The sequence below is a fragment of the Labeo rohita genome, chromosome 7, assembly GCF_022985175.1.
Source record: "Labeo rohita strain BAU-BD-2019 chromosome 7, IGBB_LRoh.1.0, whole genome shotgun sequence".
In the NCBI taxonomy this organism is placed as follows: domain Eukaryota; kingdom Metazoa; phylum Chordata; class Actinopteri; order Cypriniformes; family Cyprinidae; genus Labeo; species Labeo rohita.
Genome location: NC_066875.1, coordinates 52,954,448 through 52,968,416, shown reverse-complemented (window position 1 = coordinate 52,968,416; position 13,969 = coordinate 52,954,448). Strand labels below are relative to the sequence as shown.

General features: G+C 38.3%; 1 protein-coding gene across 4 annotated transcripts in view; it reads left to right on the top strand.

Moving 5' to 3' along the window:
• The window catches only part of nrxn2b (neurexin 2b), a 389,816-nt gene that overhangs the window by 360,290 nt on the left and 15,557 nt on the right, over positions 1 to 13,969 (top strand). For all 4 annotated transcript variants that reach the window (XM_051115791.1, XM_051115790.1, XM_051115792.1 and 1 more), the window contains 2 exons: positions 4,477 to 4,648; positions 9,629 to 9,718. In XM_051115791.1, coding sequence (XP_050971748.1) covers positions 4,477 to 4,648; positions 9,629 to 9,718 — 262 coding nt within the window. The remainder of the gene's footprint in view (positions 1 to 4,476; positions 4,649 to 9,628; positions 9,719 to 13,969) is intronic.

Genomic DNA, 13,969 nt, shown 5'->3' with positions numbered 1-13,969 from the left:
TTATAGTGTTTATAATGTTTGAAAATGTTCTGTTTTATTTACTGATGTCATTTCTGAATGAAATGGTAAACACAAACACGAGTGAGTCTCCGCTGTGAAAACTGATCTCCAGACGTGTTCGGTCGATTGTTGGTTAGTCTTAATGCTCAATTAACACTTATTACTAGAGCTGTTACAATGTGGCGATTAATTAATCTGATTAATCACAAATTAATCAGACATCAAGGATGGCTCATTAATTACACACAAAAAGAGCATTTAAAGCCATTATTTGTGTTAAATGAGAAAAGCATCAAACAGGCTTTACAGAAAGAAGCTTAGAAAGACATATTTGATGCTTCATTTTTGGGTGAACTTTTCCTTTAGTTTTATTAGTATGGGTCAGGGGTGTAACGTTACACATATTTGTACCAAAATTTTACAGGTCTTTTGGTTTGCCACAGTTGAAAAAAAAAACATATGAAACGCTGCTTGCATTTATATTTTATTCAGTGGTAATTCTGGGGTAGATCCCCGGTAGATCCGCCCCTGGCACTGTTCATTCTTATTAAACATTTGAGCCAAATGTTTTCAAACTTACGGTGTACACTACAGTCTCTGTGCTCACAGCGTCACAAACACAAATCATTTTTATATTTTCATTGTCTGGCTATCTGGGATTTTGGTATGGAGTTCGAGGCTAGGGTTATGATTTGTTTGGTAGTATTATTTCGCATTGTGAGTGTATATTAGCACCTTGTTTTCTCGTGGTATCCCATGGAGCATTTGGACCCGGAAGCGGTGACGTGACGTCAGACTAAACAAGCGTATAACTATATGAAGTAAATATGAGACAAAGTCTTATACAGCTGTGTCCAATGAGTCAAATGACTGCATTCTACAGGCTGCGTCACACAGAGAGAAATTCTCCTCATCATGTTTGTCAACAATCAGCTGTATGAAATGTAAGATGACTTACGTAGGTCTGGGACGGGTACTTTAATTGTGTTAAAATATTTGAATCATGTTATTTTTCATAACCAATTAATTCGATTAGCATGTCAAACTGACAGCCTGCCTAGTTATCACACTACAGAACTCTCAGAAAACAGTGAGCTGAGCTTTACATTACAGTTCAGGATTGGCTGACTGTTTATCTGTAAATGTGTGAAGAGTTTAGAGCATCCCAGAACATCAGCTGTGCTTCTCAGATGTCGTTTAGCGGGTTTTTGCTTTCTCTGCTTTAATTGACTAAAGTGAGATTCAGATTCACCTTCAAAAGACTCTTTGATGTTGCTGCATTCAGACTTGCATCTCTCTCTCTCTCTCTCTCTCTCTCTCTCTCTCTCTCTCTCTCTCTCTCTCTCTCTCTCTCTCTCTCTCTCTCTCTCTCTCTCTCTCTCTCTCTCTCTCTCTCTCTCTCTCTCTCTCTCTCTCTCTCTCTCTCTCTCTCTCTCTCTCTCTTTCTCTCTCTCTCTCTCTCTGTCTCTGTCTCTCTGTCGTTGCATTTGTTTCTGTCAGTGAGAGTGTGATGCTGCTGCAGGAACAAACACATTCACACGTCATCAGTAACACTCGTGTGTGTGTGTGTGTGTGTGTGTGTGTGTGTGTGTGTGTGTGAGAGAGATTCATCATCTTACACAAGAAACAATGACCTGCTTCATCAGGATAAAACTCTAAACATCCATATAACATCTGACAGAACAGATACACCTCTGCCAGATCTTTGTGTTTAATTTAATTATACAGTTAATTATGTATTTATATGTTATTATTTCGTAAAATAATATGGCTCGTTAACAAACAAATGTGTTTTGAATATAGGAATATTTGTGTTTGTTGCACTGGCATGTTTTATACACTTACATTAGGAGCAATCCTCTGAAAACTGGCCTTGACCGTATGTATTTTGCATATTGTAGCAAATAAGTAAATAGCTATTAAAAATATGTGACCCTGGAGCACAAAACCAGTCTTATGTTGCACAGGTATATTTGTAGCAATAGCCAGCAATACATTGTATGGGTCAAATTTATCGATTTTTCTTTTATGGCAAAAATCATTAGGATGTTAAGTAAAGATATTTTGTAAAATTCCTACTGTAAATATATCAAAACTTAATTTTTGATTAGTAATATGCATCGCTAACAACTTCATTTGGACAACTTTAAAGGTGATTTTCTCAATATTTAGATTTTTTTGCACCCTCAGATTCCAGATTTTCGAATAGTTGTATCTCAGCCAAATATTGTTCTATCCTGACAAACCACACATCGAAAAATGCACACTTATGACTGGTTTTGTGGTCCAGGGTCACATATGTGGATATATAAATGTTTCATAAGACGTAAAGGCTTGTTTTCAGAAAATGTTGTTTTTTTTTCTCAGTTTTTTTTTTGTTGTTGTATAAATATCTAAACATTCATAAATCAAGATACATTTACTGGAGATGCAGAATGACATGTGCTAAGAAGTCTTGTTTTCTGAGAAATTGACCCAGATCACAGACATCACTGGTTTTTTTCTCGTCACTTCATTTGGATCCGTTTCTCAGAAAACAAGACGGTTTATTTGAAATGGAAAACAAGACAAAAATAATCAGTAAGAAGCACTTTTGCCAATCCAACTAAACACAGTGCACTTCCTGTACTACAGAGAATAATTGGTATGTAATCTGCGTGCGTTTAGTTTTGTTGGATTGTCAGATGTTTTTCATGTTTGTAATCATGCGCTTCTGTCCTCTGAAATCAGATGCGCTTTGATTTCCAGGTGAGTGTTTCTTGTTTTGAGGATCTCTTGTGTTTGTTTTGAGGAAAGTGGCACAGAGACGCTCATCAGGAGATGATTTCTGAAGAGAGTTCATTCGTCACGCAAATCTATCTGGCTGCCGGTGTGTTTGCGCGTATGAATTCATATGTTTGTCATACAAATAAATGAGTTTGATCACAGAGGGGCATGACGTAAAGCAGCGCAACGCTCAGCGCTTCAGGGCAGATTCACGCGAGAGTCACGCATGAATCACTCACATTCACTTCCTGTTTCCTCTCACAATCGCATGAACACGTTCACACACACACGTTCGTAGAGCGCGGCTCGATGAGATGCATTTGTGTTAGCGATGATACCGTAGATACACAGATATGAACCTCTTGCTAACGTTTCCAGTTGATATTTTCTGAATGTTCGGAAACATCCAGTTTTTGAAATGTTTCAGAAACGTGCTTACGCAAACGTTACGGGAACGTTCCGTGTGATTGTTTTGCAGACATCAGGAGAATGGCGTCTCATGTCTGTGGATTCCTCCAGAACATTGACGGTTGGGATGTGGTTGAACGTGTGGCTTGTTTCAGCAGCAGCTCCTCCAGCATTTGCATTATTTATCTGATGTTCAGAGCTCCGTCAGTTTGCTGTCAGCGCCGCGCCGTGTGTGTTGGGCTCTCGTGACGGTGAACGCTCGTTTGTATGAACATCCATCTTGGCGTGAGGATGATGCAGCGTTTCACTGTGTCAAAACTAAAGCACATTTACAGTGATGCACTTACAATCTTCAGGTGTCCAGGACCACAAATCAATAAAGAATATTGAGTTTTATTTTATTTGATATTCTTCTTTATTTTAATTGTATTGTTGTATTTTATCTTAGTTTTTATTTCATTATTTATTTTCGTTTTTGTCATATTTTTTAATGTAGTATTATGTGAGGCAGTATTGCTCAGTAGCTGTTGTTTAAGGGTGAGTTTGACTTTCATTTCGTTTATTGTGTAAAACAAATGAAAGACACATTTAAAGTGATGCACTTACAGCAACACAAATGAACATTTAAAATATGCAGCTATCGCAAATAATATTTTATTTATTTTGTATTTTTTATTTGTTTTATTTGTTCATATGTATATTTTTTGTTTTATCTTGGTTTTTTATTTGATTTTAGATTTTATCTCTGTTTTTATTGTATTTATATTAATCTAAGTTTATTTTTTACTTTATTATTTTTACGAAGCAATATAGTAAGTAGGTGGATTTTTAATTTTTTGTTATATTTTAGTTTAGTTTTGTTTTTTAAACTTATTTTACTTTGTTTTAATGCATATTAGTGAAATATGCAGCTGTCACACAGGATGATCTGAACACATAAAGATGAAACGGCTAGTTTGACATGAGGTGTTTGAGGAGACAGACAGACAGACGTGATGAAGAGTGACGTTACAGCTGGACGGAGCATTGGGGGCGGGGCAGCAGATTGGGGCGGGACTCTCTTTCTGATTGATTGGCCAATAACAGCTGAAACGGCTTTCGTGTGTGTGAGAGTTTGTTTGGAAACAGAATGTCAGGATGGAGGAGAATGAAACTGAAGGTCTGTTATGAGATCAGAGAGACTGTGTGAACTTCAGAGTGTCTCTGATAAAAACGAGTCTGACCTTTGCAGCACAGTCACTGATATCAGGATGATCAGACGAATTCTGACCGCGTCTCTCTCTCTCTCTGTGTGTGTGTCAGGAGCGCGGGAGGGTCGGCGTGATCTTTAACGTGGGGACGGACGACATCATCATCGAGGAGAGCGGCGTGATGGTCAGTGACGGGAAGTATCATGTGGTCAGATTCACGCGGAGCGGCGGGAACGCCACACTACAGGTGGACAATCTGCCCGTGCTCGAGCGCTTCCCGTCAGGTGAGACACACACACACACACACACGTGATCACGATCATGACAGACAGACGCGTGTCACTCTATCGCTCTGTCTCTCTCTCTCTCTCTCTCTCTCTCTGAGGAAGACGTTTTCTGTGCTAAATCAACATAAACTGTCAACTTAAACGTTTTAATGACGTCACACCAAACCTGTTTGTGTTTAAGGATTTGTTTATTGACACTCACTGCTGGTGTCATTAAAGTTACCCATTGGAAAGTTTAAATTCAGTGTGGATTTATTTTTTAATCTTATTAATTTATTAATTTATTTCATTTTATTTATTTATTTATCTATTTATTTATTATTTTATTTCTATGTATTATGATGATTTTTATTTACAGTACAGTGAATTGACATGAAGCAAAGTGGAAATTTTATTTTAGTAAAAAAAATTGACTATAGACTCACAACAGCAGTTTATGTTCAGTTTGTTTTTATCTTATTTTTTATTTCTTATTTTATGTATTTTCATTTTATTTATTTATTTATTTATTTATTATTCCAGTGGAACATTCATCACAATAAACTCACACAGCAAAAAATCACTTACTCTGTATTTTTGTCTTGTTTTCAGTACAATTCTTAAATCAAGATACACTTACGGTATGAAGTCTTGTTTTCTGGAAAAAAAATGTTTTAGAAATAAGCAAATTTATGTTAAAACAAGAAAAAATACTTGCCAAAGGAATCAGAAAACAATATTGTGTTCCTTTTCAATTAAGTTTATTTTTCTGACTCCACTGGCAATTTTTTTTCTTTCATTTAAACCATAAACTTACTTCATTTTGTTTCGTTTTTTCCTGAGAAAACAAGACTGAATTTCGTAAGTTATTTTAGATTTCAAGTAATGGAAATCAAGACAGAAATACTAAGCAAGAAAATTATTTATTTATTTATTTATTTATTTATTTTGTGGTGCATTGCAAGCGGCTGAATATTTCAGTGTCATACTAATGAATCTGTATCTAAATAAATGAATCCTGTGTGTGTGTTAATGACGTGAGGAGCAGCAGCAGCAGCAGCACGGACTGGAGAAATAAAAATATCCAGTGACCCAGTTAGCGCATAGGGAGTCTGCAGCGGAATTGTGGGTAGAATGAGGAGCGGAAGCTTCCAGCACCTCCTGCTGGCGCACGGAGATCCTGCAGGACCGGCCCGTCCAGCGCCGATCCCAGTCGTTGTCATAGTAACAGGCTGTATTTAACGGGAACGGGTATATAAGCGGAGGTTCGTCAGGCTGAAGGTCACTGAGGTTTGCTGTGGTTTACAGTTGATAATGTCTTAATAATACAGTGTGAGAATATCAGCCAAAAACTCAGAACGTCCACAGGAATCCACTGTGGCATTACGAGCGTTGCCATAGAAATGAAACCTTCCTCATCTGAGGATGAGAACGGCGAGTGACAGCGTGTAATTACGCTAATTCTGTCGTGCGATTACAAGACCTGCTCACAGCGGGGCAGTTTGTATTTAGTGTGGATTTTATTTCATCTTATCTACAGAATGTAATCGTTTTATTTGTTTATTTATTTATTTTCATTATTTATTTATTTATCAGCACAGGACGATACGAAGAATTGACAAGAAGCAAAGCAGGAGCGTTTTTATTTAACTCAGGGGTAGTTTATGTTCAGTGTGTTCCTTTAATTTCGTTTGTTTGTTTTATTTTGTCTTGGTGTTTATTTTATTTGATCAGTATTAGACGCAGCTGTTCTTTGAGGGGTGAGATTGATTCGCTTGTTCACATCATACCAGAATTACTGTAATGATCTGTTTCCTCGCAGGTCTCCCAGAACGAGTCTATATTTACGGAGACTTTATGAATCATTGTTTGTTTATGAATGAGGGGCTCGTTCCACCCTAGTGAGCTGCATATGAAGGCGTCGTGGACGAGGTGTGGTGCTGCCTGTAAGATGCTTACTTTCAGCTAATGAATGAAATTAGGTCAATTAAAACAAGTTCTCTAGCAAAGTCAAGTTAACACAAGAATAGGACCGATTTTTGTTAGCTGTACAATTAAAAATTAAAATAATAATAATTATAAAAAATAAAGACAGTCTTTGTGAAATCTCGTACATTTAGCTGGCTTTGATTTGACAGATGCAGTCAGGAATCGGAGTCTGTGTGTGTGTGTGTGTGTGTGTGTGTGTGGACGGTGAGTAACAGCACAACGGCTGATGCTGGCGGTTTAGCATGCGGTCGTGGTGGGTGTATGTTGGATGTGGCCGTCGTCAGGCTGAGTACTTGCTCTGCTTTCAGCTTGAGAGAATCTCATGAGGAGCTCAGCGTGAGTCTGTGCCTTCATCACATCACCGTCACAATCAAACCTGTATTTCCAGTAACACAAAGACGAGCTGTTGCGTTTGAAATGACACTGCAGATAAAGAGGAAAGTGTTTCCTCCGCACAAAATGAGGATTTCACTTTCTGAGATAAGACTCTTGTGAAACGAGAGAATAAAACGGCGTCTGATGTGTTTCATATAAACGCTGCAAAGCCGTTTCTACCTACACACTGACCTCGGCTATAACAGAAAGCAGGGGTGTAAAAAGTACTCAAATTATACCAGTGAAAATAAATGACAGAAGGGAAAGTAGGGAATGAAAATTCTCAATACTCACAAGTACAAGTATATCACCAAAAACATACTTGAGTGAAAGTAAAATACATCATTTAAATTTCAACAGTAGAAGTAATCTACAATTCACCATACTTACCCATTTCATTAATCACAGTACATTATGACATTACATATTATATGACAAGTCTTCTGAAATGTTGTGTTTAAAAATGCAAAACACTAAACACTAGATGAAGTCAGGTCCATAATTCTTGTGTTATTTTGTTGACATATTAAAGGTTTTTCCAGAGGGGATCTTGAATTTCTCTCTTTATCATAAATTAGAAAAATTAGAAAGTACTGTCAACAGACAGAAAACATATTTTTTAGGAATAAAATGTTATAAAAACACATGCAAATGACATATGAACAAACCTCTCAGTAAAAACCTTCAAAATATAAAGAGGAATAAAACTGTTAAGTTTGTGGTGTGTGAGTGCTGCTGAAGTGGAGATACAAACTCATTTTGTGAATGAAGTATTGTGATTTAAATATAGAGACGCAAATAGATAAAGTGCAATAATAAAACCATGTGATTGACATGTCAACAAACCCTTCAGTAAAAACCTTCAGAATATAGAGAGGAATAAAAATGCTAAGTTTGACATCTGTTAGTCGTGCTGAAGTGGAGTTACAAAGTCATTTTGTGAAATATATGTATTGTAATTGAAATCTATATACACAAATAGATATAGTGCAATAATAAAACCAGGCAAATAACATATCAACAAACCCTTCAGGAAAGACCTTCAGAATATAGAGAGGAATAAAACTGCTATATTTTGTGTATGTAAGTGCTGCCGAAGTTGAGATAAAAAACTTTTAAACATATTGTATGCATTGTAATTGAAATCAACAAATGCGAACAGATAAAGTGTAATAATAAAACCATGTGACTGACATATCAACAAACCCTTCAGTAGAACTGTTCAGAATATAGAGAGGAATGAAGCTGCTAAGTTTGGTGTGTGTAAGTGCTGCTGAAGCGAAGATAAAAACGTTTAAACACGTGTATGTAATTGAAATCTACAGACACAAATAGATTAAGTGTAATAAACGAAAAAAACCTCAATATGTATTGATTTGTTTTTTCTCCACTAGTCTAAAAGAAGACATGAAAGCAAAATAGCTTAAAATCTGACCAGTGCATTAAAAAAATATTTTTTTTCTTGCCTAAAGTAAAACTACAAGTACTCACTTTAAATTGCAATTTAATGAAGTACAGATTTCCCAAAATAATATTTAAGTACAGTAATCAAATAAAAAGTATTTTACACCCCTGAAAGAAACCATCTGATACCTGCCGTCAGACCCCATAAACACACACACACACATGCGTGATCATTCTAATGCATATGATGGAGCCTAGTGCTCCAGCGTCGATGTTCAGCACAGAATCAGAGACGCGTCGCTGTACGGCAGCAGGTGACGGATCCGTTTCTAAATGCTTGGCGTATTTACATATGATCCAGGCTTATTTGATCTCGCTAATAAAGCTGAGGTGCTCTAAGCGAACGCTGACGGGGATTGTGGGTAGGGATGCATGCGGGGATTTTGATTAGATCATTTGCAGTTGAGCTGCAGGAGCAATTAAGAGGCAGTCGCTGTGCTACGAGTGACTTCATTAAAGAGAGAGAGGAAAGATTGCTGCAGCTAATTAAAGAACTGACAAGTTTGATTTCACTACAACGCCAACTCTCAGTCACCGAGAGAGAACGAGGGAGGGTTGATCTGCAGCGTGATGCCAGCAGACGTGTGCGCTCTCTCACTGTGGTTTCTCTCGCAGTAAGTGTTTATGTACGAATCCTAATGAGCTCTGCAGGTCTCTGATGGAGCTCCGATGCTGCAGGTTCACAGGTCTGAACGTATGTACAAACGAAGCGGTTTGGTGTGACGCTGCAAACCAGAGCGCTCGAGAACATTCGATGGTTTGACCCGACACAGAAAACGTCTTCCTGGAGTTTCACTGTTTGATGTTCAGCAGGACTGGATTCGATATGCTGATATGGAAATGTTCTTATGCATTTTTAATGAGAACGACAATGGTTGCTTTTCCACGTTCACCAAGACACTTTAATGCACTGTTGTAATTATCCAGAAGTAACATTCCACCTCTAAACGGACTCATAAATATGATTAACTCATGTTTAAAACACATGGTAACCAGAGCTTGCTTCTCTTTCTAACCTCCAAAACCATGTTTAAAGCCTTGAGGGTGTTAAATCTGATTTTAAAGTTCATAACCTGCCAAACGGTGACATGCTGGCGTTCTCTCTAACCTCTAATCTTTAACCTTTGACCTTCCAGATTGTAACCTGTTGAATTTGTTTGTTCTTCAAAGGGAGCTTTGATAGTGAACGGCTGGCTATTGCTAGGCAAAGAATCCCGTACCGACTCGGTCGGGTAGTTGACGAATGGCTACTCGACAAAGGTAATTAAACAGCACCAAACCCCACTAATGAACGGTCTGTCTAATCACGCTTAACACACCTCTGGACGAAGTGCACGCCCACGGACGCAGCGCGAAACGCTGAGCGTGCGACGATTTACACATTAGAAGAGCAGCACCGAGATTCGAAATGAGGGGAAAACAACATTACCGGTGTCTGACTACTCTTATCTCGTAGTTTGCACCTGAAGGAGTGTTCATGACAGTCATTGTGAAATATTTTTGCTAACCGGTGCAAAACGAACGCTGCGATCCTCAGATCTGTGGATGCGTTCTGTCATCTGACGACGGGACTGCACTTCTCCAGAGTATTAACCTTACCAATAACCCCCACATAACCCTCCCTTAACCTCCCAACAACACGCACAACTGTTTGCTGTTGTGAAACGTCCTATCGAGCAGAAACTGATTCACAACAGTTTAAACAAGCGAAACTGCACAGTTAAAGGGACTCTATTTCAGTGCCTCCGTCTCATCTTCGCTCTCGTCGTTCTGTCTAAATTGATTCCAACTTTAACCCTTTGAGTCCAGAAGGTCCTAACGGTTGCAAACGAGTTTCCAGGACACGCCCACCCTGACGCCAGAACTTCAGTCTAGCCAGGCGTTTTGTAGTTCTTCTAGCTTTGACTAGCTGCTGGACACGTGGATATTTTGTTGCATTTTAATGTGTGAACTATTGCAAAACTTCAACCTATTGAAATTGATGAAATTGACGTCACGTTCACTGCTGAAAATGATTCTTCCTTATCCAGCACAAATATCTAAACTGGAGATGCAAAATAACAGAAGATAATAGGTCTAACTTTCTGAGAAACTGATCAAAATCAAGAACAAATACCTGCCAACTGAGTTAGAAAAATAAACTTTAGTTTCGTTTTTTTTTGACTCACTGGCAGATATTTGTTCCTAGTTTCGATCAGTTTCTCAGAAAACAAGACGACTTCTGCCGTTTTAGATCTCCATGCTTTGATGTTTTACTGAAAGACAAGACGAAAACGGAAGTTTCACGTTTAGCAGTCTGTGTTTAAATTCATTGTGTTTCATGAAGAAATATAAAACAGTCATTTATATTAAAATAATTAAACTGTTTTGTTTATGTTGATCTGAGAATTATTTGAGACTCAACTCTCAGTTGAAGTTGTAGGACGCTGTCATGAGATCTTAAGGTTGAAGGCGGCAGAAGTGTGCAAGTATATCAGCGTATAGGACAGACTGTCAACTCAAAGGGTTAAAGGAGGTTTAGTGTTAACTGACAGGAAAATGTAAAGGTTAAGCAGAATTTAACCAACCAACGACTGAACCGTTCTTCTAAACCCTGGGGGCCGCCGCTCTTCTTCTCTTCAGCCGGTAGGTTTTAGTTTTCATTGGAATAGATCAATTCGAAGCCCTCAGTCATAAACCTGTTTCTAAACTCACATAACCGAATGAACGCAGATCAGATGAAGAATATGGATTATCAGTCAAAGCGGATGAACCGACTAAACAGAGCGCCAAACTAACCCGCACGTGACGCTTGAATGAAACTCAGAGGGTTAAACGGCGAACGATTGGTGAGACTTTATCAGATCGATGAGTAAACGCTCTCCTCGTTGTTCTGTAGCGTTTGCGGAGAGAATACGGTCCCTTTAACATTTAAATGTCTGAGAGTCAATGATTTGTCGATTTACTGTGTGATCCGTCATGTGTTTGTCTGTGAGTGCAGTTTGGACTGTTGAGTTTTTAGATTGGGTTTAGGATTTTTTTAACATGAAATCAAAATCGATCATTCTAAAGAAATAAATATTCTGGTATTCGTAATCTTTCCCATTCCCTTTAAGTCAAGACACTACAGGCAAACCCATTGTTTGTTTGTTTCATTTCAATTTTTGAGATTTTAGGCTATTTTTCTTCAGTAACTTTAAGAAAACACCCCACATTTAAGTGTTTATTTCATGAGACTCTGTTTGCATCCGTAGATTTCAATTACAATCCATATCTTCCAAAGTTTTATCTGCACTTCAGCAGCACTTACACACACCAAACTTAGAAGTTTTATTCTCATCTATATTCTGAAGATTTTTACAGAGGGGATTGTTAATATATAATTCACATACGTTTTTATTCCTAAAAACATGGTGGAAATGCATTTTTTTCTGTCTGTTGACAGTATTCTCTGATTTATGGAGCGATAAAAAGAGAAATCCAAAATCCCTTCTGTAAAAACCTTTAACTCTAATATGTCAACAAAATCAAACAAGAATTATGAACCTGGCATTAGGTTTCCATTCTGGACATTTCTGCAAATTAGTGTATAATTCATGTATTTTAATATACTGTGTTTATTTAACTGGGGGAAGTATGGTGATGTCTATTAATTGTTGTTTTTTTCACTGTTCACCTGTAGTGTCTTGTTTTAAAAACTAAAAGCAATTTCTGCCCGTCACATTCTGTAAGTAAAACGAGTGGCGAATGAGTTTCATGGTAACGAGGATAGTCCAGGCTGCACCGGGTCCGTCACACATCCGAACCGCCGCGCAGTCACAGTGTTCCAGGATTCATGTGGAAAAGGCCAGTGAGTGTGTGAGAGCGACTCCTTTCTCTTTCTCTTTCTCTCGTCTGACGTTGAGTTAGATCAGACAGAACATTCTCGAGCGGCGATGGTGTCAGTGTTATAAATTCAAGATGGCAGCACCTCCACAGCTCAATGAAGAGGAAAAAAAGGGTTTAACAGCTCAATTCCAGCAGAAGCCGTTCAGAGGCTGGGTTTTTCTCCCTCGTCCTTTTTCCGTGGCGTTCATCACGCTCTAAACGTCCCCTATGACTTTCCATCATTTCCTCTTCTCCTGTATCCGACGCTCCTCCATCTCCGGGTTTTTTATTGTGAAGCCGCCGCCGCCGAGAGATTACAAATAACCGCAGCGCATTGATTTCTTTTGTGCTGTTTATTTCGGTTCCTGAAGAAAGTCCTCAGCGGGGAAATGCGAGCGCAGAACACATTTGTTTTACAGCAGAAACGCGCCCGGTGTCGCTACTAAATCACTGCGCTCGAGCTCTGTTTGAACACTTTCTCACTTTTAAATTACTCCAGAGAGAAGAAACACAGGCTTTTCTATTAGAGAGCGCAGAAGCTTCTCGAAAAGCTCCTTGGTTTCCACACAGACTCCTGCAGAAACACGTGACATTCTCACCGGACTCTCACTTCGTCCTGATGGTGACGCAGGCGATCCGTGACAGCTTCTCCGTGTTAATGAGAGTTTCTGTCACAGTCCATCGCAGATCAGATACGCACATGTCATTACATGTATATTTACTAGTGATGCACTGAAATTATGGCGGCTCAAAAAATACTGGCCAAATTAATTGATTGTTTTGACGAACCGAGATCTTTTAGTCTGCTGTTTTCATGTATGAACAGGTCTTCACTGAACATCATTACTGAACATTGTTACTTTAAATATAAAACAAAGTCTCAAGTTTACAAATTCTGTCGGTTTTATGACAAAATTCAAACAGTAAATGTGGTTTCGTGGCTCTTTAATGTGTGCTGACAGATGGCTGTAGATCGTCTCTTACTCTTTACTACTAGTCACAGCAGCAAATAAACATGACCGATCATCAGAAGAAAAAGAACAACCCTTTGGAATCAGTCGTGAATCGTGGAATCCATCAATCAGCAATTCAACTGCAGAAAGACGTGCATAAAACAGCTTGAGATCAGTAATGTCACTGAACGGCACATTTGCCTCAGTGACCGTAAACTCGAGAGTCAGCTTGAAAAAAAACAACAACTCTAGAGAGGAGCATTTCTATCAGTCTATGCACTATACTACATATTCATAATATTTGTTTTACTGAACCTGCGCTTCAATATTTAATGCAGGTTTAAATAAACCATGAAAACAAATTTATATTACATCTATTATCAGCTACAAATTAATATATTATTAAAAGTTGACATAAAAACTGCCTGTATGCAATTTAAATGATTATTGATTTGAATAATTCATTGATTACTGAATAAACATCATTTATGGTCTTCAGTTAAATAAGAACATTAACTTTGGTTTTGGTTCAAAAATTCATTTCAGTGCATCACTAATATAGACATGACTTCTTGAGGATGGACTCTACCTGGCAACCACCCAGAACCGCATAATGACGCGTTAAAAGCCACCATAGCAACAGCCTAAGACCCTGGCAACCGCTCAGATTCCCTCCATCTGTGTGTTGTTGAGGTAAAAGCATCTCGCAGCA